At 41.8% G+C, this 24071-nt stretch overlaps 1 protein-coding gene across 2 annotated transcripts in view; it reads left to right on the top strand.

The window, feature by feature from the left end:
- cdk17 (cyclin dependent kinase 17) overlaps positions 1 to 23875 on the top strand; it is a 46849-nt gene extending 22974 nt beyond the window's left edge. Inside the window, exons 3-17 of one of the 2 annotated variants that reach the window (XM_069700104.1) lie at positions 2893 to 3057; positions 9274 to 9407; positions 12639 to 12764; positions 14047 to 14103; positions 14207 to 14321; positions 15247 to 15341; positions 15782 to 15844; positions 16463 to 16586; positions 16738 to 16858; positions 17175 to 17272; positions 17403 to 17508; positions 17876 to 17918; positions 19851 to 19941; positions 20067 to 20144; positions 20925 to 23875. In XM_069700104.1, the coding sequence (XP_069556205.1) occupies positions 2893 to 3057; positions 9274 to 9407; positions 12639 to 12764; positions 14047 to 14103; positions 14207 to 14321; positions 15247 to 15341; positions 15782 to 15844; positions 16463 to 16586; positions 16738 to 16858; positions 17175 to 17272; positions 17403 to 17508; positions 17876 to 17918; positions 19851 to 19941; positions 20067 to 20144; positions 20925 to 20965 (1457 nt within the window). In that variant the 3' untranslated portion in view covers positions 20966 to 23875. The remainder of the gene's footprint in view (positions 1 to 2892; positions 3058 to 9273; positions 9408 to 12638; positions 12765 to 14046; positions 14104 to 14206; positions 14322 to 15246; positions 15342 to 15781; positions 15845 to 16462; positions 16587 to 16737; positions 16859 to 17174; positions 17273 to 17402; positions 17509 to 17875; positions 17919 to 19850; positions 19942 to 20066; positions 20145 to 20924) is intronic. The other variant, XM_069700103.1, reaches the window with a different exon arrangement.
- Positions 23876 to 24071: the final 196 nt, after the last annotated feature.

Here is a 24071-nt window from a genome sequence, read left to right as displayed (position 1 = left end):
ACTTCTCTATCGTGTTATGTAACGGGAGTTGAAGCAAAGGAGCTACTTCAACACACACACACACACGCACGCACGCACGCACACACACACACACACACACACACACACACACACACACACACACACACACACACACACACACGCCCTCAGATAGCGGCGGGTCAGAAGGTATCCTATAACCAACAAGCATTCACACTCAGGCCAACACGCTTCCCTTGATTCCCTCTCCGTTATGTAACGTTCTGCCTGTTTTGGCACCCCAACACAGCGCGTCACCGATGATGAGCTGTTGGGTTGACGGATACATGAAAGTGACTGGCTGCCTCTTGTGATTGACAGCTGTCAGAACAAATGAACACACACATCCAGGTTTTAAAGAAGATTTCCCCTTTCAGTCATTTGGCTGTCGCTCTTTATCCAGAATGACTCACATTAAATACAGTTGTGGGATAAGCTTCAGTTGGTGGATCAACAAACACCACAAGCAGCAGGCAGCGATGGAGGTCGGAGTTCAGAACCATCCTTTTTCTGGGCTGCATAATAGCAGACGCACAAGAGCAAAAAGGTTGGAAGAGTTCATTAAAGAAGAGAGGAGCAGGAAAATCTATATCTCATCAAGCCCGCAGGTGCTTGTAGGACATTTAAAGGAGTATTAAGTTACTGAAACAGCTTTAACTCCCCCTGACATTTCGATCTCCTCCTTAATGCACGCTCAACTTGTAAATCTGATGTCTGACGAGGTCCTGAAGGCAGCACGACGTTAATTTGTGAGGCTGACATCTGGGAACGCAGCGCAGTCTGTCAGCTCCGAGTTTAAAGGTTGGATGTTGTGAAGAACATTTGTGAGAGCAGAAAGATAAACCCCTCAAGATGCGACAGACGTGGCCTGTCTCATGCGTTTAGCATGCACTGATTTACTGTGTGACCTTGTTGTACAGATGTCGCTGGACTCTCAGCCACTCTGCAGTTTTACAACCCACAGGCAAACACTGGGTTGTGATATTTGCATACAGGGTTTCCTTAGAGACCAGCATTGGAAATTTGATTTCTAATTGATGCCCATGAGTGAAGCTCATGTCTTGTTTGTCAGCAGACTTACATACTTGGCTTTTGGCTATCAGTGTTCCAGCTCCAGTTCTTGTCCATTTTCTGCTGATACATTTCCACTCAAAGAAATAATTTGACATGCTAGGAAACACATTTGTTTCCTCTCCAAGAGTTTCTACACCACTCTTAGGTTAGCTTAACACTTAGCTGGTTGTTGGCTTAGTTTCCCACAAACAATGGAAGCATTGTAAACAAATGGTCGCCTTTGTCCAGCGGTGTGGTATCGAGTTTCTTATCAAACTCTTGATAAGGGATGAAGCACATTTCCTAAAATGACAAACTGTTCGCTTTTTTCTTACATAACAAAAAAGTTAGAATCGCGTTTTCTCTGCTCAACATCGGTTTGAATACCTTGTTTTACACAACGCAGCTGTACAGTTTATATAACGTCGTACATGTCGTGGAAAAAAAAAATCGGTCTGTGCGATGAATGAACATCACCCGTGTAATACCAGCTATCCCAGGTAGAAAAAAATCATTCGCTTTCAACTTAGTAAACATCTCATTAGAACACCTTATTTCACTCTTTTTGACCAAATGTTTGATCACTCATGAGTTTCGTGTTCCCTGCTCTACTGAGCAGAGACTAGAGGCTTCTCCCTGCTGCCCAGCGAGTGTCTACTGAAAACCTGCATGTGAGGCGTTTAGGGAAAGTCTGTAATTTGTTGCTACAGAAAGTTACCTGGGTTCCCCTCTCCCCCTCTAAACTTCACGAGTCTCTGCTAACACTGCTCCACCCACCGCCACAAGGACAATCTCAACCTTGTGGGAAACACCAGATACAGTTGTACAGTGTGTGAGTGTTTGTTAGTCCAGCCATCCATTATCTATACCCGCTTTATCCTGAACAGGGTCACGGGGCGTTTGTCAGTGTTTGAGGTAAATTGATGTCACATTGCTGTTGTACTTGGTCGTTGTAGTCGCTCATGCAATTAGAAATAACTTTCCTGGCTGCATAGAGTCCATATTTCCAACACCAATTCCCACAATTGCACGGGTATGATGTCATAATTTCTATGTGGTTGCCTTTATGTCGTTTCCTCAGCGAGTCTGTGAAGAGAAAATAAAGTGCTCGACCAAATGTGTTGACTTGAAACCGTTTCATTCTGGTAAACAACAAAGAAATGTTTTAAATTCTAGTTTTTTGTCTGGTTTTAATTTCTCATTAGTTAGTTACATGCATTTTATGTTAATATTGATAACTGCTCTGCTCATTTGAAGCGTAATGCGTTAATGTTTTGTACACAGTTCTCATGTCCCAGCAATAAATTACTACAATTATTGGGTCAACAAACAACATGTTTGTCTGAAAACATTTCTTGTTGAGATTTGGATTTTATGTGCCCTGAATGCAACATTATCCTTTGCTTGTCACGTACCTGTTTAAGTGAAGAGCTGCGCTACTCTTGTTTGTTTTAGTGGCAGACATTTTTATACTCGGGCTACAGTTTTTGTGGCCTCTGCTACAAAACTATCCACCTCAAAGGCACAAGTGCTGCATGCAAAAAAAAGTTCAGCTCTGCACACCTACGTTATGCAACATTACGTAACTTTGGAGAATATTTGATATCCCGTTTATATAACTGAGCCCGACGTTTTTTGTTTTTTTTCTTAAATGTCTGGGCTTTGACGTAAGTGTTAAATATTGTTCTGTCGGTTTCAACACATCTCTGCATCTCACAAATGAAGAACGCAGTACAAAGAGTTGAAGAAGATAAGTGCTGCTACTGCGGAGCATCTGATTTACATAAAAGCAGAAATAACAGCACTTTTGTTGCGTTTCAGAGCCCTTCATGAGGAACGGCCGCCCGCCCACCTCCCACAGCATGCACTCCTTCCTGCACCAGTACACCGGCTCCTTCAAGAAGCCGCCCTTGCGTCGGCCGCACAGCGTCATCGGCGGCACCCTCGGGTCCTTCATGTCCATGCCACGCAACGGCAGCCGCCTGGGTGAGACACACACACACACACACGCAAACGCACGCACACGGACACATGGAAGGAAGTGAGTAGTAGCAGAGCAGATGGCATCCAGGAACAAACAGGAAACGTGTCACGATCCTGAGACTTCCATCCTCCTTCCTCGCATTCACCAGCACACTCTCACCAGGGCAACTGGCCGACGTTCCCATGAGCCATCTCTCTCCTCGCCCTCAGCGGGGCTGCTTTTCACCGGAGTGACAGCTGGATGGATGGACTCAGTTAAATGTGATGCGGCGTCGCCGGTGAACTGATTTGTCACAGTCGATCTGCAGCAGCGAGTCTCATCCTGTGAGGGAGACGAAGTCGAGATGATTCAAAGCAGCAGCAGATTTCAAGCCGGGGGTCGGGACAGCCCACGGGGCGACGAGATGATTCACGGGACAAAGACACCGAGTGCCCTGGGGTATCAACATGTACCAGCATCTTGAAGCAGCCGAGAATAAGATGGTGTAGTGCAGCAGCTGACATTTAGACAAGCAGTCGTCATGTTTTAATCTCTTGGCTGGGATTCTGTCTTCAGCATCACAGCGACTTTACAGGTTATTGAGGACTCATCCGGAGTCACAGCTTCTTAATTCTGATCACTTTCTTTGTATTATGTAACTTTAGGTTTGGGACTATTGGCCAAACAAAACAAAGTTCTTCAAGAGGTTACAGTGAAATTGAAGAAATACTGATTTTAAGGTTTTGAAGACAAAACGTTTCACTGATTATTGGGAGACAATAGTTCGGTTGAAAAAAAGCGGTGTGAGGATCGCCTATCTGGACTTCAACAACGCAAAACTCAACACAGCTATGAGGCTTTACTTTGTTGTTGTGGAGCCAAGAAGATAGAAACTAAAGACAGAGGGTCTTGTAACAGAACATAGACTGCAGATACAGAGAGTTGCTTGAAGCTCAGATTGAATACATTTTTTATATGCCACTTTCCATTTGTTTGTCGGTCCACCACTTTCTTCTAGACTAAAATATCTCAACTATAAATGACTGTTTGGATTTTCCTTCAAAGGTTCCCGCACTTTACATCCCTAGAAGGTGAAACCATGTCAAGTGAAGTCTGTGACTTTTCATCTCCGGGTGCACCAACAATTTTCTGAGGTTCCATTTCCCCTTATTCAGTGAAATATCTCGACATGTTCTCTGCGAAGAGGTTCAGGCTTCCCAGACGATGACCTCCAAATGACTTTGGTCTCCATCCTGACCTTTCACCTGGAGCCTCGATGGGGTTGAAGTTGACGGTTCAGAGTAAATTGTCTTAACTATGGGATGGATTGCCGTGACATTTAGATCAGACACTTATGTCCCACTCAGGATGAATTGTAATGGCTTTCAGAGTCCTTTGACTTTTTATGGAGCACCATCATTACGTTGAAATATGAATTTCCTCAGTACTTTAATTTGTGACCAAAAATCCACAAAACTAACTGCATGATGTTAGCATGCTAAAGTAAGGTGGCGAACATGGTGGATATTACCTGCTAGACGTTGTTGTTGTTGTTGTTGTTGTGGTGAAAATGTTAGCTCACTGATGTTAGCATTTAGCTCAAAGCCGGTGAGCATGGCTGCAGGCTCTTAGACTTGCAAATAATTAATTTCAAAGTTTGTTGTTTTCAGCTTGTTTGTTTTCATGAAATGGTACTGACGGCCTTTATGATCACTTCCCTGTACCAGACAGATGTTACCTTACACCTCAGACTAACATTGTTTGACAGATTTTTTTTTTTAATCTCCACATGGCCACGCAGCAATAACCATTATCTGTCCAAACAATCTGGTCCACACAATGTTGGAAATTTTACAGCTGCAGGTTTCTGTTGGTGCGTCTCTGAGCTCGTGTTTGTAGACAGTGGAACCCTAGAGGACCTGTTGAGCCTCACTGGACCTTGGCCTAGATAGTTGGACTTGGATCTAAAAACAGGACAGTTAAGTAGGACATTGACGTACCACATAGCGCTGCTACACTGTGGGGTAATTAGCAAAGCTGCTAACGCCGGTACAAAGAACGAAGGCAAAGTGAAATGTAATAAAGAGGGAGAGAGATTTCATAAATAAAACTGTAGGTGGGGGAGGAGGGGGGGGGGGGGGTGTGGAGATGTTTAGGAAAGAAAGATCCAAAATGAATGAGGAATGAAATCAGTCAAGGTTTTTTGGAGAACGATTGGATGAGGCAAAAGGAGATAAGAGGCGTGTAAACCCCAAAAGAAAACACTGGAAGGAAGATTAGAAATCAGATTTTGTCTGGGTTTGAAGACAAAGAATTAGACTTGGCTGGTGGGAAGTGAAGGAATGATGGGAGTGATGGGAGAAAGTGATAATATTATTGAGAAGAACAATTTGCATTTTTGGAGAGAATAGCAGGAGATAATGGAGAGGTGTGTGAAAGTAAAAGGAGGTTGAAAGGGAAAAAAAAGTAGGACATGAGGAAGAGGCACACACGTTAGAAACGGGCAGGTAGCATAGGAATGTGTTGAAGCAATGGAACGGGAGTCAGAGGAGCCGCTGCCCACGAAAACCTTGCAAACAAAAGAGAAAAGAAAATGGGAGGAAAAAAAATATATATATATATCGAGTAAAATGTAATGAAAGGCCAAAGTGGGAAGTGAAAGAAATTTATTTTTGAAGAAGAAGGATGTAAATGAGTGACAGAAACAGAGAGGAGAGGTCATGTGGAAGGTTTCCAGAGGAGACATGTTGAAGGAAAAGTGGGACAAGAAGGGTTTGTTTTGCAGGGTGCTTATAAGGAAGCAGTAAGTAGGTTAGGAGGAGGAAAGTGTCGCAGCCATGAGGAAGAAAACTACAGAGTTCGACCAGTAAAACGTCACGCAGGGCAAGTTGATAGGTCAGCAACTGGCTAATTTGGTTGTCCAATGACCCTGTCATTTTGTGATATGTGGGGCGTTTAGGGGCCGTCGGGGCTCAGCAGAGGGGCCCAAGAAAAATGTTTTCACCGTGGCCAATCACAGTTATATCATGCTGCAACTTCACGGTATTCGAAAAATGTCGGCTAGAGAAACTGCAAAAAAAAAAGAGGGACTTGTTCCTGGGTTGAAAACGGCAACTCTGATATGTTTTGTACCGTTTGCTTTTTTCCCTGCAAAAGAGGGTCCTCTGTGTCATGAAATGTACCGAAGGTGTGAACGAGGTCTCGGTCAAGCTGCAGCGGTGACGAGGTGCTTCTTTGTGCGCGGCTGCCTCGCCAGTGAAACCCTGCACGTGAGGCGTTTAGAGGACGTGTGTAGATTGTAGCAGCGGTAAATAATCTGAGTTACACTGAACTGCACGAGTCTCTGCATGAACGTCGACCACTCGCTGTGCCACCGCAAGTAAATTCTCCACCTGTGGGAAACTCAGTTCATGACACCAGAGTTTTTTTTATTCAGGTCGTCCAGACTCGATAAATGTTATTATCGTGAATTTTGTTCTTCTCTGTTGTTATATCATAATAATCATATCAAATCTTAAGGGAACTTTGTTGCTGTCTGTAAAGTCAACAACAATCAAAAAGGCATTGTTTTTATTTGTTGGCTGTCAGGTCTGTGAAAATATACAAGAAAAAAACTCTGACTGGGTGGGTGGACTGAATGATATTTTATGGTATTTAATTTTACTCCAAAATAAATAATGTTCTTGTTTTGTATCAGTTATAACCATACGGTCCACAGTAGACTGGAGGTGTGAGTGTCTGTAATGTGGGACTTGGCTAACAGGCTAAAATACAGTTGTATTGTCAGGAGGCGACCGGTTGATAACTCTGATGTGAGTGTAAACATGGTTTTTAACAAACATTGTGTGCGCTCGTGATTGATGCCAAAGGCAGCTGGAGAAGACTGGTTGTAGAAACAAAGATGGAGAAAGAGTGTTGGAAAAAAGACAAGTCATCCGTCTCCTCCTCCGGATGGAAATCCTACAAGTTTCCCGTTCTTCCCTCTTTTTCCTGCCTCACCCTCTCCTGTCTTTCTCTTCTCGGTCAACAAAAAAAACCTCTTTCTCACATCTCCTCTTTATTCTGTCTGTTTGCTTCTCTATTTCTTTTAAAGCAGCAGCATTACATGTTCATTGTGTAGGATTGAGTGGTGTCTGTTGGCAGAAACGGAATATCATGTCGATTATTATGTTTTTATTAGTGTTTAATCACCTGAAACTAAGAATTGTGTGTTTTCATTACCTTAGAATGAGTCCTTCGTATCTATATAGGGAGCAGGTCCTCTTCAACGGAGGGCGCCATGTTGTACTTCCATGTTTCTACAGTAGCCCAGAAGGGACAAACCAAACACTGATTCGAGAGGGCTTGTTGCTTTTTTTGTGTTTCCCAGCCAGTATAGAGTCTCTTGCATGATTGAAGGGTGAGGGAGTTGGTTGTAATCTGCCACTAAATCCTACAAACTGCTCCTTTAATTGCAGAGAAACTGTTATATTTTCTATATACTATATTTCTATATTCTATTATCACCAAAACCAGAATTCAGATGGAGAAGGAGGAGTGAACCTTCACATCAGAGTGATGAGCAGAGCAGAGTAGGTCCGGTCTGAAAGTATTTACGTTTCTAAAAGTGAATCATTTCCAAAAATGTGAGGAGACTTTGTTTATTAATGATTCATGATCACAGATTGACGTCCTTTATATGCGTTTAGATTCTGTCTGCGCAGCAAAGTAACGCTCATCAATAAGGCCGATGAACAGATTAAGAGCTCTGCTGGGGTGCAAATCTGCAGCAGTTTGTTCTTAAAATCTAGACTAACAGCTGTCAGGATCATAATTGTAAGACATTAAGAAATAATTATCCTGTTTGAAATATTTGCACACAGTTAATCTCCACCAACAGAAACCTCCCATCGGTTTCTTTCTCCTCCCGTTTCTCCGCTCTGAGCCTTCACATTTGATGACAGGCTGCGCGGTCGGAGGTGCCGACACTCTGATGACGGAGAGCTACTGAACCGTGGCTACTCATTAACTGCGTGTGCATTTGAGCACGTGTGTGGAGGAGAGAGGTGAGCATGTGGTTTGTACATCAGCACGTTTAAAACTCCTTGCTGTGTTTACTGCCCGGAACGAAGTGGTGTTTAATCTTTGGCCTCTGGGGTTACAAGGGTCTGAGAGGAGGTGGATGAAGATGCTTTTTTTTTTTTTTTTTTTAACCTTTATAAAGTCTGCATAGGGAAATGCATTTTCTGGACCAGAGGTGTTTCTGAAGTGCACATTTGTTCATCCCCAGAATGTTTTATTCATCACTGAATCCACTGCTTCCCAGACGTTTTCGTTCACGGCTCCTCTGAAGTCTCTTGAGACGTTAAACTTTGCCTGAAGAAACCAAATTCACCTGCTGTATTGCCACTTAGCCTCAAAATAGACTTTAGTTCGCGTCGACGATGTGATTGTCTGAAGAAGACTGCAGCTCTTCTGTTCCTCCCTGCAAATACTGTCCGTCTTCTGTTTTTGCTGTCTCAGCTGTCTCCCTTGCAGCGCCGCCACCCCTCTGTGTGGGAACCACTGACTTATTAATACACCAGTAAAATGACAACTGAATGCCACGGTACAGTTGTGACATCTGATCATTTCAGCTTCCCAGAGTCAACCGAAACAGCGTTGATCAGGTTCAAAGTCTACAACAAGTTATTATTTTAGACATTTATCAAACAAAATGTCAAACTGTGTCTGGTTCCAGCTTCTCAAATGGGAAGATTAGTTACTCTTCTTTTGTTTTATATGCTTGAAAATTGAATATGTTTTGCTATGGACCATTAAAAAAACAATGTGAAGTCATTACCTAAGTCTAACTAATGGAAGTTTCACAACTCCACTAATGAGGACTGGCTTATGTCCCTAAATCTTACAATAAAAGTATATTAAGGAGGGATCTCTGCATTGTTCATAAGTGCATGGCTATTGTTTTAAGATTTATACATTTCATGCTTTTAACCCATCCTTTAAGAAGTTTTGATATTTATTGTTCAACTAGATTAAAGAATAATCAAGAGATGAACCAATAATCAAAGTTGTCAGTACTTGTGGCTCTAATCAGTTCTACAAACTACCAAATCTATCATTAGGCAGACTGGACCACATCTGAAATGTCATAAGGGACACTTTTATATGTCCCTTATTACAATTTGATCTAATGCCTAAGGCTAATCCCGTACCTAATTGAGCGAACACATTTTGATGAATTATTCTTATCTTTTCAGACATCGTGCATGAAAACCTGAAGATGGGTTCTGACGGCGAGAGCGACCAGGCATCAGGAACGTCTTCAGACGAGGTTCAGTCTCCAACCGGCGTCTGTCTGAGGAACCGAATCCACCGACGAATCTCCATGGAGGTGAGACACGCACGCACGCACGCACGCGCACACACACACGCACACACACACACGCACGCACACAAGCACACGCTGCACCAAAATTATCGTGATAGTGCGAGTCTACATTCCCCCCTTCACGCCCCCTCCTCTCCTTCTGCTCTTCACCTCCTCGGCCTCGTCAGGGTCCGGGGTGGGCTGGGGTGGGGTGGCTGTCGGGGGTGTTGGGCCGGATGGTTCGTCTGCTAATGGGCTTTCTGAGTCTGGGCGTCATGGTACTGATAGCACTTCTTCTCCCTGAGGACCAGAACAGAAGCTGGTAAAGAGAAGTGATAATGTGAGCTGTAACCACAGTGATTTTCTTCATGTCAGCGTCTCCACTCGAGAGCCTCGAGTCTCCTTTGTTCCTCTTAAGATGAATATAATGAAGGTGCAACATTTTAAAGCATGTTAGCTTTTAAAAACCGGCCTGACATCACAGTGTGTCAGCTCTGCACGAGAACATTTCAAATTAAACTATTGATTATATTTAATTTTCCCTGAACTTTACCATATTTCATGAAACATGAAATATAGATGAAACATTTCCGTAATGGCCAACAAAGAATCAATCATGAGTGTTTTTGTCAGAGTTGTGCTGCTGGCAATGCGGCATCGACTCTCTGCTGTTATCGCCACGTTAGCATCATATTTTTAGGCTTTGCCACATCCTCTTTTTGAACCAAAAACCGTTCAGTTTTTTATCAACAGGAAAAAGCAAGAAGTGCTCACTAGGTCAAGGATGATGAATGGGCCTCCGTGGCCCACAGGGTGCACCAGAGTCAGTCTCTTATACAAGCTCAGCAAATACAAAATGAAAGGGATAAATGAGAGAAGACCTCATGATTGTCAGAGGATGTTTTTTCCTGCTACTTTCTAATTTCGCAGCCTTTTTTCTTTGAATTTCAACACTTTTGCTCCGAGCAGCAGTTAATTGCCCTGCCTGCTGTTTTATTGTCACCAACTAGTGATTATATAAACCAGTAGAGGTGGTAAACCTCTGCCCTGCAAATAAAATGATGCTAAATTTGGACCTTACCTACCTTAAATGTGTGACGTTCACCCGACAATAAATGCTCAAGAAATTTTGTATATGATTACGTTTTATTTTGAAAGGGACCAGCATCTCAGGCTGGAGGACTCCTGCCCCCTGCTGGCAGACAGGCATACATGGCAGAACCCATCTTAACATCCCTGGTTGATGTAACCCCCCCCCTCCCACACACACACACACACACACACACACACACACACACACACACACACACACACACACGCACACACATACATGTAAGTTCTGTAACATGAGCTGTTGACGCTGCTGGAGGTGAATGAAACTGTCAGTAAGACGTTCAGAGCAAAGCGTCCTTTTACGCAGTCATACAAAAACAATTACTTCTCCATTTTTGAGCTGTGTACCGACTCCAAGTTTGTCCTCTAAAAATCTGTCTTGAATCCATTTTTTTGTATAGTTTACAGAGCCAGATGACAACAACAACAAACTTAAAATAATTAAAAAAAAAAAAAAAGTAATTCATGCTTTAAGGCTATTTTCTAGCAGGGGCTAATGAAGTTAAAATGTGCTGCAAAGGTGTATTATTGAAGTCTTGCAACGCTTGAGTCCCAGAAGTCCTTCATCTCAGTGCTATAACATTTCACTTTACATTGTTTCCACTCCATTGATATTACCACACTGGAAATCAGGCATGACACTCTGATAATCTGGTTTACAAGTATGGCATGTAAGTATGGTATGTCAAGAATACAAAAGATTTTCAAACATTGTGAGACGCAGCATGGACCTCCACAGTACAACCATGCCAGCATGGATTTCTGTGAACTGTGATCAATATATTTTTTTCCACCTGTTGACTGAAGGTGCTTTTGTAAAAATATTTGTTTATATTCCTTCATGAAAATAATAATAAAAAAATTTGTATCTGTTTCAAAGCACAAGTACCATATTAGCAAATAGTAAAAATACATTTAAAAATGAGACCCCACTCAGACTGCTTGTTTTGTCTGATCAGCAGTTCTAGACTCAAATATACACAATTATAAATAATAGAAATGAAGCCGAGCAGCAGGTCTTTACATTTGAGAAGATGGACTCTGAGAATGTATCATTTTTTGTTTATAAGCAACTTGAACAATTATGAGAATTTCATCCCAATATTCAAGTGTTTACTCAAGTTTTGACAAAGTGCTTCACAAACTGATGGAACAATGTGAGTCTGTAGGAAATAGAAATAAGTAATGCTCAGCTGTACTGACATGACTCAAAGGGTCTTGAAACACCACTTTACACAAAGTGAAGGCCACATTATATAATACGATCCTTTTCCAACTTCACGACACGGATATGTTGAACACAATTAAGCTTTTATTTAAACTCAGATGTCATAACTGTCCTCCGAGCAGCACAGAGGACAAAGAGCTTCAGTCCTGACAGAATGGGTTGATGGTATTTGTGGAGAGGCCAAAACTTTAAAGCACACATGATAACCAAGCAGGTGTGACGTCTCCTCTCGCTGTATTTTTAATCCACTCCAGTCTTTTTTCTTTTTATTATTGTCCCACATCAGTCAGTATTATGTAAGTTCATTACTGTCAGATGTGTTACTTTGATCCGAGAATAGATACGATCTGACATCCACAATAATAAGATGTGAGCCGCGGAGCACTGACAGCCGGCAGCCTGAGTATATGAGCTGTAAACGTTAATGCAGGTGTGTGTGTGTGTGTGTGTGTGTGTGTGTGTGTGTGTGTGTGTGTGTGTGTGTGTGTGTGTGTGTGTGTGTGTGTGTGTGTGTGTGTGTGTGTGTGTGTGTGTGTGTGTGTGTGTGTGTGTGTGTGTGTGTGTGTGTGTGTGTGTGTGTGTGTGTGTGTGTGTGTGTGTGTGTGTGTAACCTACATTGTGTTGTGCTGCCTGCTGTTGAACACACTTCTTGTAGACACTCGGCATGTATCGCTATATTTTTCTCTCAATGTGAATGTGCTGTGAGCAGATTGCATGAAAGCAGCAGTAGCTCACAGCCATGTGGATAACTGGCGGTGTATATCAAAGTTGAACAATTTCATGTTGCTATGGTGATATTTGGGCTCTGGGTCATCCCTTTTGTGCTAACTTGTCACCCAAATAAACTCCACAGCCTCGACAGGAATGTAAAATCGAAAGCTAATCAAACGTTTCTTCATATGTGTGTGTTTTAGGACCTCAACAAGCGTCTGTCGCTGCCTGCTGACATCCGAATCCCCGACGGTTACCTGGAGAAGTTGCAGCTCAGCAGCCCGCCGTTCGACCAGCCGCTCAGCCGACGCTCCCGCCGAGCCTCGCTGGTAAGTTTGTCTGCGTGTTTGCGTCTCCGTTCCTTTATTGCTCTGCGGCTCTCGCAGTCCTGTTCCCAGACTCCCTCTTGTGCCGGTTTCCATGGCAACTGGCCCAGTGTGAGCCCAAGGACGGATTAATGTGGCGTCACCTCCCACTTTTAGCCCAAATTAGACCATAATACTCTGCTGTACATGATTCTGCTGCTTTGTTGCAGACTGTTTCTGACAAAGAGATTTACGTGTTTTATAAGTTTAAAAAGGTTGATGTTCATCCTAAAAGATTAAATGATAATAAGTATGTTTTTCTTTTGGCCTATCATGTCCTGGCCAATCACAGAAGACGTGATGTCATCTCCACATATTTCCAGCCGCTGATATACGGAGTGATACCAGGAAATGTTTCTTGATGTAAAACTGAGTTTTTGAATGCGTTGCTCTGTGGGCTCCCCCTCAGACACCGGGCCTGCTTTCATGGGGGGACAATTTCCACAATGCTTTTGGTAAACAGTTTGGTATAACGTTGCCATGGAGTCAGTGAGTTAGCCTAACCCTAACCCAGTGCCTGTTTGAAATGTACTTGTTGATGTACTGAAAACTTGAAAACAGATGATTCTTACGTGCATACTGGAGTGATGAAGGAGAGTTTCTCCTGTGAAACTTCTACTTTAACCTGATTCCTTTGTAGGAATAATGTAAGAACAATATTAGAAATAATGATCATTGGTAAGTGAAAATCACTGAAAGTATGTGTATCAAATCTGTGTTCATATTTGACTGAGTTATGAGTTTGAGGAGAAGTGTGATTTCTGTCACTAATTGTGTCAGTCGGGTGTTTACGTTTGTAAGATACTTTTTAAATGAAAATTAAAAAATGTAATTAAAACCTTTGATCCAAAACACTGAGCGCACATGTGTCCCTTTGAAATAAAGAGCGAGACAGCCTGGAGGTGCTTTTTTTGAACTATTGTTCAACACTTATATGCAAAGAAATCCATCATAGAAGTCCTTTACCTTTTTATATCAGGCACAGAGACAGCAACCGTAAAAAAAACAACTTTTTACCAGAATGAAACGGCTTTTATTTTTTGAGTTTGCGTTGAAGGCCATCTGAAGGTTTGGGGCTTCTTCACTTTCCTGAATGCAAGTCTGTTAGAGTAAGATTTACTGATGCTGCAGGAAGACAACTGATTTAGCTGATTTCTGACTCCAAAATTAACTGTCGTCTTTAAATTAGTGGAGCTGTAACTTCATTTATGTTTAATCCTGACTGTGTCCTTTGTCTCTTCCTCAGTCGGAGATTGGTTTTGGCAAGTTGGAGACGTACATTAAGCTGGACAAGCTGGGAGAGGTGAGGAAGGCTTAAAATCCCATCGCCAATAACCATAGAAATATGCTTCACAACTCAACTTCCTTCCATTAACATTAAAAACAAGATGCTGTGTTGCATTTAGGGAACGTACGCCACAGTGTTTAAAGGACGCAGCAAGCTGACGGACAACCTGGTGGCGCTGAAGGAGATCCGGCTGGAGCACGAGGAAGGAGCCCCGTGCACCGCCATCAGAGAAGGTGAGCAGCTTTTGTGTCCTTTGGAAAGGGGAATAATTTTATACTACTATTACTGACTGATATGTTTGATAATCAGCCTCCTTGCACTGGCTCCCAGCATGTTTTAGAATTGATTTTCAGATTTTATTGTTGACTTTTAAGACTCTTCATGGCCTCCGTCCGTCCTAGTTATCTGACCTCACTGTTACGTACCGGCCTGTATGTAGCCTGAGATCTTCAGATAAAAGACTTCCAAGTCCAGATGAAAACTAAAAATCACAAAGCTTTTGCTGTCAGAGCCATTAAGTTATAGAATGAGCTGCCTGAGGAAAGAAAAGGCTGCAGAGTTAGTGATCTCTTCTTAAAAAATACTTTAATCGACGAGCCTTTTCTGATTGTGTTTGATTTTAGTGATCCTGTTTGATTTCTTTTCATGTGTTAACTGTTTTATTTGTTTTATGGTTTATCTTACAGTCATTGTTTTACTTTCTACGATCACTCTGTTGCTGGATTTTAAAGCTTGTTTGATTTTATGGGTTGGTTTTGTTTTTATGTAAAAGCACTTTGTAACGCAAGTTAAGAAAAGTGCTATATAAATAAATTATTTTTTAGAATTATTATTATGATCACATATTGGAGCTCAGTCGGCATTCATCACATTTTCTTGTGAAGTGTTTAAAGTAAGAGTTTACCAAAACAATGTTTTATCAGTTGACACTGGAAGTACCTTGCAGTTTTTAGTTTTATTAATTTATTTATCAAATTTTTAAATGTTACACCTGAAAATACATTTTATTTGTAAAGCTCAAACATTTGAAAAACCTTATTTGAAAAAAACTCCCTTTTCAAAAATCATTTGATTATTTATGTGACTGTTTCAATTGGTGTTTTGCCTGCAGTCATTACATGTGTTCTTCTTCATGTGATCGTCCGTCTGTCTCTGCAGTGTCGTTACTGAAGGACCTGAAACACGCCAACATCGTGACGTTACACGACATCGTCCACACTGACAAGAGCCTCACGCTCGTCTTTGAGTACCTGGTAATTCTCCCTCCATGTTCTCAAAGCGTGATGGTCCTTGTTGCACACACAATGAGACAAGGAACAAGTTTAATATAAAAGAAAGAGCTGGATATGAGCACACATTAGCATTTCGATGATATCAGACGTGTATTAAAGGACAGTGTGATCTGATTTCATCTTTTACATCACAATTGTATGATTTATTTATTTTTTTCTTCCATCCTCCTCTGGTTCATTTAGTCAATGAATTCCAAACAGCAAAGAAAACAGATGACCAAGTTTTAGCATTAAAAGCAAGAATTGTTATTTGGCAAAATTCAGGAAAACCATTGGAGCAAACAATTTATAACAATGTAGAAACTAGCAGAGAAAAGTGGGACAAATAGAGAGAAACGTGTGTGAAAGTTCGAATAAAGGTCCATTGTTTTTGTGTCTGATGGTGTCTTCTGTTGTTGTAGGATAAAGATCTGAAGCAGTACATGGACGACTGCGGAAACATAATGAGCATGCACAATGTGAAGGTGAGGATGACCTTCTCTGTTACTGATGAGCTTTTTCTTCTGCTCTTTTTAGCCTTTCAATCTGATTTTCTGTGCGTGTCTAATGGAGATGAGGCTGCATTGTGCGGTGGAAGACCACATTTTCAATACAAAGTTGTGGTAGTTTCTCAGCCTCGTGTTACCAGACCCAAATTCCTTGTGTGAAGACGTGTGTGTGACCTCGCTCTGTTTGGGATCGCTCTCAGTTGTTGCATCTTAAATGGGCCTAATGGGCTTAATGTTGAAACTAATGGAGCAGCCTTTAACCAATCAGCATTGACCACCATATGAAGTATGTTGTGCACCAAAACTTACTGAGACCTTCCCTCAGCCCTTCACAGTGGCCGATTCATGCGAACAAAATTTCCAGACTAAAATCTCAGTGAAAACTAAAGCTATGAGCATTAAGTGGGCGGAGCCAGGATAACAGTTTATAGCCCTCCTTTGAACACAAACGTCTCTTTTGTACATTTCTTTTTGCGTTTCCCTCACATCCGAAATACTATGAAAATGAGGCCAATATGAACAAATTTAATTGTGGGGGATGCAAGTTTTGCACAATATATGACACATTAACGTCATTTAAACATATCTTTCCAGATCTTCCTGTTCCAGATTTTGCGGGGGCTGTCGTATTGTCATAAGAGGAAAGTTCTCCACAGGGACCTGAAGCCACAGAACCTGCTCATCAACGAGAAGGGAGAACTCAAGCTGGCTGATTTTGGTAAGAAGAACCTCAGCAGCAGGCGGTCTGTTCTTTATGGCAGTGGAGGAGCAAATTGTTGGAGTTCATGTTTTAGAAGGAGATCTATGCTGGTATAATGTTACTTACTGGTATAGGAAACCTGAAGTGTGTGTCTGTGGTGGGTTGGCAGGTCTGGCGAGGGCCAAGTCTGTCCCGACCAAAACCTATTCCAACGAGGTGGTGACTCTTTGGTACCGGCCGCCCGATGTTCTCCTGGGATCCTCAGAGTACTCGACACAGATCGACATGTGGTACGAAGCCTACGAGAACTACTGTTAGCACTTTTTAAAGATGCAGTTATCAGTATTTGTACATTCAAAAATGGATCACTTGGCTGTTTGTAATATGATAAGTGTCACTTAGAGTTACAACCCCATGTATCACTCAACTCGAACACATTGAACTCCTCACACCTGTATATGAGTTGATGTGTGTGTGTGTGTGTGTGTGTGTGTGTGTGTGTGTGTGTGTGTGTGTGTGTGTGTGTGTGTGTGTGTGTGTGTGTGTGTGTGTGTGTGTGTGTGTGTGTGTGTGTGTGTGTGTGTGTGTGTGTGTGTGTGTCTCCAGGGGTGTTGGCTGTATATTCTACGAGATGGCTGCAGGTCGGCCTCTGTTCCCAGGCTCTACAGTGGAGGACGAGCTCCACCTCATCTTCAGGCTACTGGGTAAACGTCTCCTGCCAGACCCAGATCACCATAGCAACACTATTCTTTCATCACACATGTTATTACCTGTTCCCGAACATAGCAACCTACAGTACAGTGTGTCTGATTGGCTGTGACTGTGTGACTTCAGGCACGCCCACAGAGGAGAAATGGCCGGGGATCTCCTCCATCGAAGAGTTTAAATCCTACAAATTCCCCAAATACAAACCGCAGCCGTTGATCAACCATGCCCCGAGGTACTGCACACTGTGTGTGTGTGTGTGTGGAAGGGGGGGGGGGGGGCGCCTCACGCTCTTGTGTTTGTTTTTATGTACCCGTAGCTATGTTTTTTTTTCTCTTCCCTTTGCATTTTGTGTGTGTGTGTGTGTGTGTGTGTGTGTGTGTGTGTGTGTGTGTGTGTGTGTGTGTGTGTGTGTGTGTGTGTGTGTGTGTGTGTGTGTGTGTGTGTGTGTTTATATATATGGGCTGGCTGCGGGCAGGATATCCTGCAGAACATTGCAGAGACGGCTGTCCACTTCCTTCCTCCCCTGAACCCCCCACACTCCCATCAGCCCTTGCTGCAGGCAGACGGTAAACTGTCACTTTTCCTTTTGTCTTCTTCAGGCTGGACAGCGAAGGTATCGAGCTGCTGCTGGCCTTCCTGAGAGTGAGTGTTTACTTCCGTCACATTACCCAGAATGCAGTTCACTCCTAACTGATTTATGTAGCTTGATAGTTGATGTTTTTGCCTTCTCTGTTGTTTTCATTTTGTTATCTGGAGGCTCAACTACATGTTAAACTAAAAAAAAAATGTTTAAACTAAACTATACAAACAGTTCTCCTACTTTTTCCTCCACAAGCAGATTATATTAGTTATAACTCACAAATGTTTAATACTGTGCTCGTATTCTTGGTTTTATTTGCTTAAAACGGTAATATTTATGTATTATTTACAGTTTCAAAACACAAGCACATACAAATTTAGCATAATTAAGTACATAGCTCTGATTATTAAACTTAAAACTCTTTGTTGTATCATTTGTAAACATGCTGCACGACTCTTCCACATTTTTTAGCCCCACAAAAATTTAAATAAGGATATAAATAAATGTACTGTTTGCTTACGGTCCTCAGGAACAGTATTCAACCACATCTCACATCTTTCAGTCAGGGAGTGGACCTGGTGCTGATGTCATCATGTGACCTAAATGTGAACGTCTGGTCACATGATGACAACCGGTCAAGATTGACCAGAGACTGTTGAAGGCAGTTAAACATTCATATTACTGCTGACGGGCAAATCCTAGTTTCACTGCAATATGAACACGCAGGCAGTAAACACATCGCAGAGGGCTGCATTCACACCCAGCATGTAAACATTTGACCAATCAGATGGAGCCCTGGATACATGCCCGTACTATTGCTGTTCTTTTTAATTGGCTTGGTTTCCATGTGCAGTCTGATCAACAAAAGCATGTTTAAAAAGATATATTTCATGTATTAATTCAGTGGGCAGAGGATTTTCAGTGTTTGTGGTCTGTTAGCAACGTAGCTATTAAAGCTGAACCATAGGAACTCTACTGCTAATATGCACACGTCAATATTTGTTTACCTCATGCAATGTCTGTGTCATCGCAATATTGAATAATGTTATCACACGTGGCAGATTTTCCTCATATCGGGCCGACCTCATTCACATGCAGCCGTATGAAGCATTCTGATTTCACACCTATATTCAACATCAAAGTTCACATTAAGTCACGACACCTGATTCAGCCGTTTGCTCGAAAGCACGGTTACACGCTCTGAACTGTTGTCACTGGTTTAGCGTTACTTACTTTTCTTGAGTCTTCGTTCTCTGATTCTTGTTGTTCTGGGTTTTGTACCCTCAAATGCACTTATTGTAAGTCGCTTTGGATAAAAGCGTCAGCTAAATGAAACGTAGTAGTAATAATAATAACTGAGTCACTTTATTTGTCCCTACCACAATCAAAATATAAATAATGAATATATAAACGTATGAATACAAATACAAAAAAAAGATGTTTACAACTGTTAAAAACCCCACAACCATAACGTTGTCTTCAGTTCCTCCTTTATTCAAATGCTTTATGGACATGAATGTTAATGTTACTTTATTGGCAAAACTCAATTATCTTCTGACAGTAAGAGAAAAATACTCAAGTGAGAAAATGGAACTTAACTGACTGAAATCTATAAAAGTTTTATAAAGCAAGAACATCAAAGACGTGTTGGATAGAAACTTTCTGAGTGTAACTGCCGACCTCCCACATTAATTACTAACATGACATGTTTCCGTGTCTGTTCAAGAATATAAAAATGATGCCGTCCGCCACGACTCGCATTTTATTTTGGGAATGAGTTCCTTCAGTCCCAGTTGGAGACAGCAGGAGGCACAGTGTCCTCAGTGTTTTTACTTCCTCAGTACTTTGAGTGCACTTACACACATACACTTCCTATTCCTGGTGTGTTTCTCATTTTATGGAGGTGAATCCCTGATTCCAGCCACAACAACCCACCGCTGCATTTTCTCTAAAAATCCCCGGGCCGTTACCGTTTCCTGTTTCTGTCTCCACAGTACGAATCCAAGAAAAGGATCTCAGCTGAAGAGGCGATGAAACAGTCCTACTTCAGGCAGCTGGGGATGAGAGTCCACGCACTGCCTGAGAGTGAGCGCACACACCTTGATAAAGCTGCTGTCTGTCTCTTAGAGGCGGCGTTACTGCGTTAAGGTTTTTTTTTGTTTTTTGTTTTTCCTGTCACTTGTAGACTGAAGCGCTGCTCTGTGTTTCAGGCGTGTCACTGTTCACATTAAAAGAAGTGCAGCTGCAGAGAGACCCCGGCTACAGGAACTCCTCGTACCCAGAGTCAGGTGGGTGAGCCTCCGCTTCTTAAATCATGAATAAGGAATAAACTCATCGTGTAATGTGATTATGTAGTAATCAGCGGGAATCAGGCAAGTTTGAGTCTTTCAGAGGCTGACATGCTTCTCAGTGTCGGTCTTCTTTGGTTATTAAAGGTACACTCCAGGGATTTTTGTCTCACACTCCCATGATGTTGGGGGACTCAGCAGAGACAGATTCAAAAAAGAAAATGCCCCAAATCAAAGCAGCACGTGCTGAGATATGCTGACTTTTAGTTCTTAGTAGGGGTCAAGTTCATACTCTTAGAACATTTCCCATAACGCAAAGGGAATAGAGTCTAATGTGAGACCCTGCCTGCCTCCTCAATGTACACTTCTTGTCACCTTCACACCTTCAATTTGAAACACAGACTTAATAAAAAAAAAACGTTCTTTGATCTTAATTTTGATTTTAAAAATACAAAAAGGAAACCCTAATGAGACACTTTACTGGTTAAAATTATCAAAGCAACACAATAAAAACATAAATCACACAACGTTAGTGACATTAAAATCTGCTAATAAATAAATTGACACATTAAATATTTTTTTTAAACTACAGAAATTTCCCTCGAGATCCACAGACGACATCATAAGACACAGATAGAGTGGTACTCTACTAAATTTAACGTTGTGTAAAATCAGTGGTGTCTCATTTGAACAACCTAAAAACTCATGCTATATTTATGAAAGTGTCAACCAAAGGCATTGTGGGTATTTTATTGTTATTGTCTTGGTCTCTTCTTCCAGGCAACGGCAAGATCAACAGGAGGCAAAGCATGCTCTTCTAACGCTTCACGAAGAGGAGGGTCGACTGGCCGACTTCATCCTGACATCCCAGCAACCTTTCGCATGAGCCCACCTCCCCTCGGAGTGACGACCCCCACCCCTTTACCTGCACACACACACACACACTCAGACACACACACACACACACCTCTGAGCAAGTGACTCTGATTTGAATCTATTTGGAGACTGTGTTTATTTATTGGGGGGTGGGGTGAGGTTGAATTTTTTGCTGCTAAACTACTACTGTCTGTATTTAACACATCGTGTGTGTGTGTGTGTGTGTGTGTGTGTGTGTGTGTGTGTGTGTGTGTGTGTGTGTGTGTGTGTGTGTGTGTGTGTGTGTGTGTGCGCGCACAAGATGTGAACTCGAGACGCCATGCACAGTTGAGCGGTCAGTGAGGTTACTGTTGTTCTTCTGACTGCGATTCTCCGGCTTCTTTTAAGTTAATATTCAACTGATGTTGATATCAACGCTGTGATCCAAGTTTGTTGTTCTTGTTGTGCTTGGAGACCAAAAGCTTCAGTTTCTTTATTTTTTTTTATTTTTTATTTTTTTAATATCTATATCTACATTTGGAGATTATGTTTTGTTTTTCTTCGAGCTTCCGTGAGAAACTCAACAGCATTTCCAGGTTTAGAAAGACTGGAGCACTCGATGGTCATAAAACATAACTGAGTGGATTAACGGAGGTTAAAGAAGCACACACAGAGCACAATCAACACGACAACAACCAGCTGGAGGTTCTTGCGTTGTTGTTTTTTTTGACCGTGCGACGGGACCAAAACTGGGTTGTGGAGGGAGGCGGGCGGTCGGTCGGTTAAGACTGCAGCGGAAAGCACGGATTAAAGACGAGGAATACCGGAGCTGAAAAGGAAGTCACGTGACGTCCCACAGGAAGCCGGCAAGCCTTCCCTAAAACCCTCAAAACTGCCAGGACTTCAGTGCTTTTTAAAAAAAAACAAAAAAAAACCACGCACGCTCCACTCTCTCGCTCTGTGCTTTTGGAGATCTCACTGCAGTAACTCTTCGTCTTTAACTTGCACTTCAGTGTGTGTTTTTTTCTTTTTCTTTTTTTTTTTTTTTTTTTTACAATCAGGGACACGGGCCTCAGCGCGGCCGAGTTTACCCAACAGTATTAAGATGTGTTTTCTGTGTCTGTGACCTTTGACCTCTCCTTGTGAAACAACAGTCGTTGTGGCATGTTTTTTTTTTTTTTTTTTTTTTTTCGGAGGCTTGTTCAAAAAGAAAAATGGTTATTTCCCAATCTGCGTCGGACCACTGCTCTCCAGCGTTTGTATGAAAAAAAAAAAAAGAAAAAAAAAGAGATTTCAAATTGAAATTTTAGATTTTACCGCCCGTTGTGTTGTTTGCAACTGACAGTGATGCTACAGATGATGAAACCTGTTGAGAAGTCTCGCTTTTGACATGTTTACTGAAGCAAATGGAAGAATCAAAGTCACACATGTCCACTGATGCTCCTCACATTCCTGGTGTGATTTAGTTTCATACGTATTTTTCTCACTGCTGTGGACCGACGTAGGATCAGCCAGGTGATGTCCAGACGTTCATGACTGAAAGTGTTGCGTCGCTTTAAAGAAATAATTTTAAGATTTTGGGGGAAATTTGGGAATATTATGAGAGGATTGAAACCATTGTGATATCTTTGTGCTAATTATGAAGCTTAGCTTCGCACAAAGACTGAAAACAATGCAAAGAAAATAGTGTGCCTCTGTACAACAGTAAGAAAATGTGCCGACCAGGACCTGTTTCAACACGTTTTATCTTCTTCATTTTACAAAACCAGGAAGTTGCCATGGTATCGAGGGTTACGCTCCAGCTAAATGTTCAACGCACAAGAAAGAGTACAAAGAGAAACATCTGTCTTGTCATCAAAAACTCAGCACAAAAGTAATTAAGTATATTTCCCAAAATGTCAAACTATTCCTTTTGAAAGGTCAAATGTTTTAGTAACAGCGTAAACGACAGTCGCAGACTTAAATACAGTCTTTGGTCACAGCGAGAAACTCATCGTAGAAACGACACGGTAGCAGAACGGTGCAAAGGTTTGTGCACTAAGTAACACCAGGAGTGTGTTGGATAGCACACGGTGAACATGGGAGCTGTAAGAAGGTCCGAGGCACGTTTTCCTTTCACCGCAGCTCTTTAGCTCAACATCTACGTGCAGATTTGAAATTTATTGTCTGAGCAACACTCGAGTTCTCCGTTTCTGCGTAACGATCGAGTAAGAGACGCTAGAAAAGTGCTGGAAGCACTACTAATGCTTGAGAAACTCATTGATAACATAGCATTCATGGAATCAACATGGAACTTGAACACAGTTTGCAGCTAATAGTGTAATAATCCTGTAAATACACTTCATTTCTTATCTATTCAGTAGTTGACAGAATATATTTTTTCCTGTGCGTAAATTATTTTCCGAAGCTGAATAAAACGGCTTCAAATATGATCAAACTAAGCTCAACACAAACAAATGTAGATAAAATATACTGAAAACACTTTACATTTAAAATAACGTAATGATTATTGTTGTGTTAACAGGAAAGAGGTCATTATATTAATGGGAGGTATCCTGTATTACATGGACACGCAATTTGTCCCTCGAGGCAGCTTTAAAATGAGGAAGCCTTATTTCACATACGCTGTCTCTACATGTGAAGATACTTGACTTGGAAACAGTGAAGTTTTAATATTCTTTCTATTATTATTTCGCTGTTAACTGCAAACTGTGTTTCTGCTAATTGGACTTTTTGTACATGAACGGCAGTAACATGCACGAAAGGAGATTTCTTTAACGGCTCAATATTTATCAATGTAAAACTGTACTTTTTCAAATGTGTGAATGACCTAATTTTATGTGAACTTGTCTTAGCGTGCGTGCGTGTGTGTGTGCGTGTGTTGTGTGTGTGTGTGTGTGTGTGTGTGTGTGTGTGTGTGTGTGTGTGCGTGTGCCTGATGCATGGAAGGCCTGCTGTGTTGTGAACTCGACCTCTGAAACACTGAGCTGCCGGTGAACAGTTGGTGTGTGACTCTTTTTACTGGAACTATTTATTTCTCATAACCATCGAAAGTAAATTTAAACTGTTTCA

The sequence above is a fragment of the Brachyistius frenatus genome, unplaced genomic scaffold (genome assembly GCF_029030835.1).
Source record: "Brachyistius frenatus isolate BFR_SWC_R1_liver_20210118 unplaced genomic scaffold, ASM2903083v1 Contig_32, whole genome shotgun sequence".
NCBI lineage: Eukaryota > Metazoa > Chordata > Actinopteri > Embiotocidae > Brachyistius > Brachyistius frenatus.
This window is presented reverse-complemented; position numbering and strand designations above follow the sequence as displayed.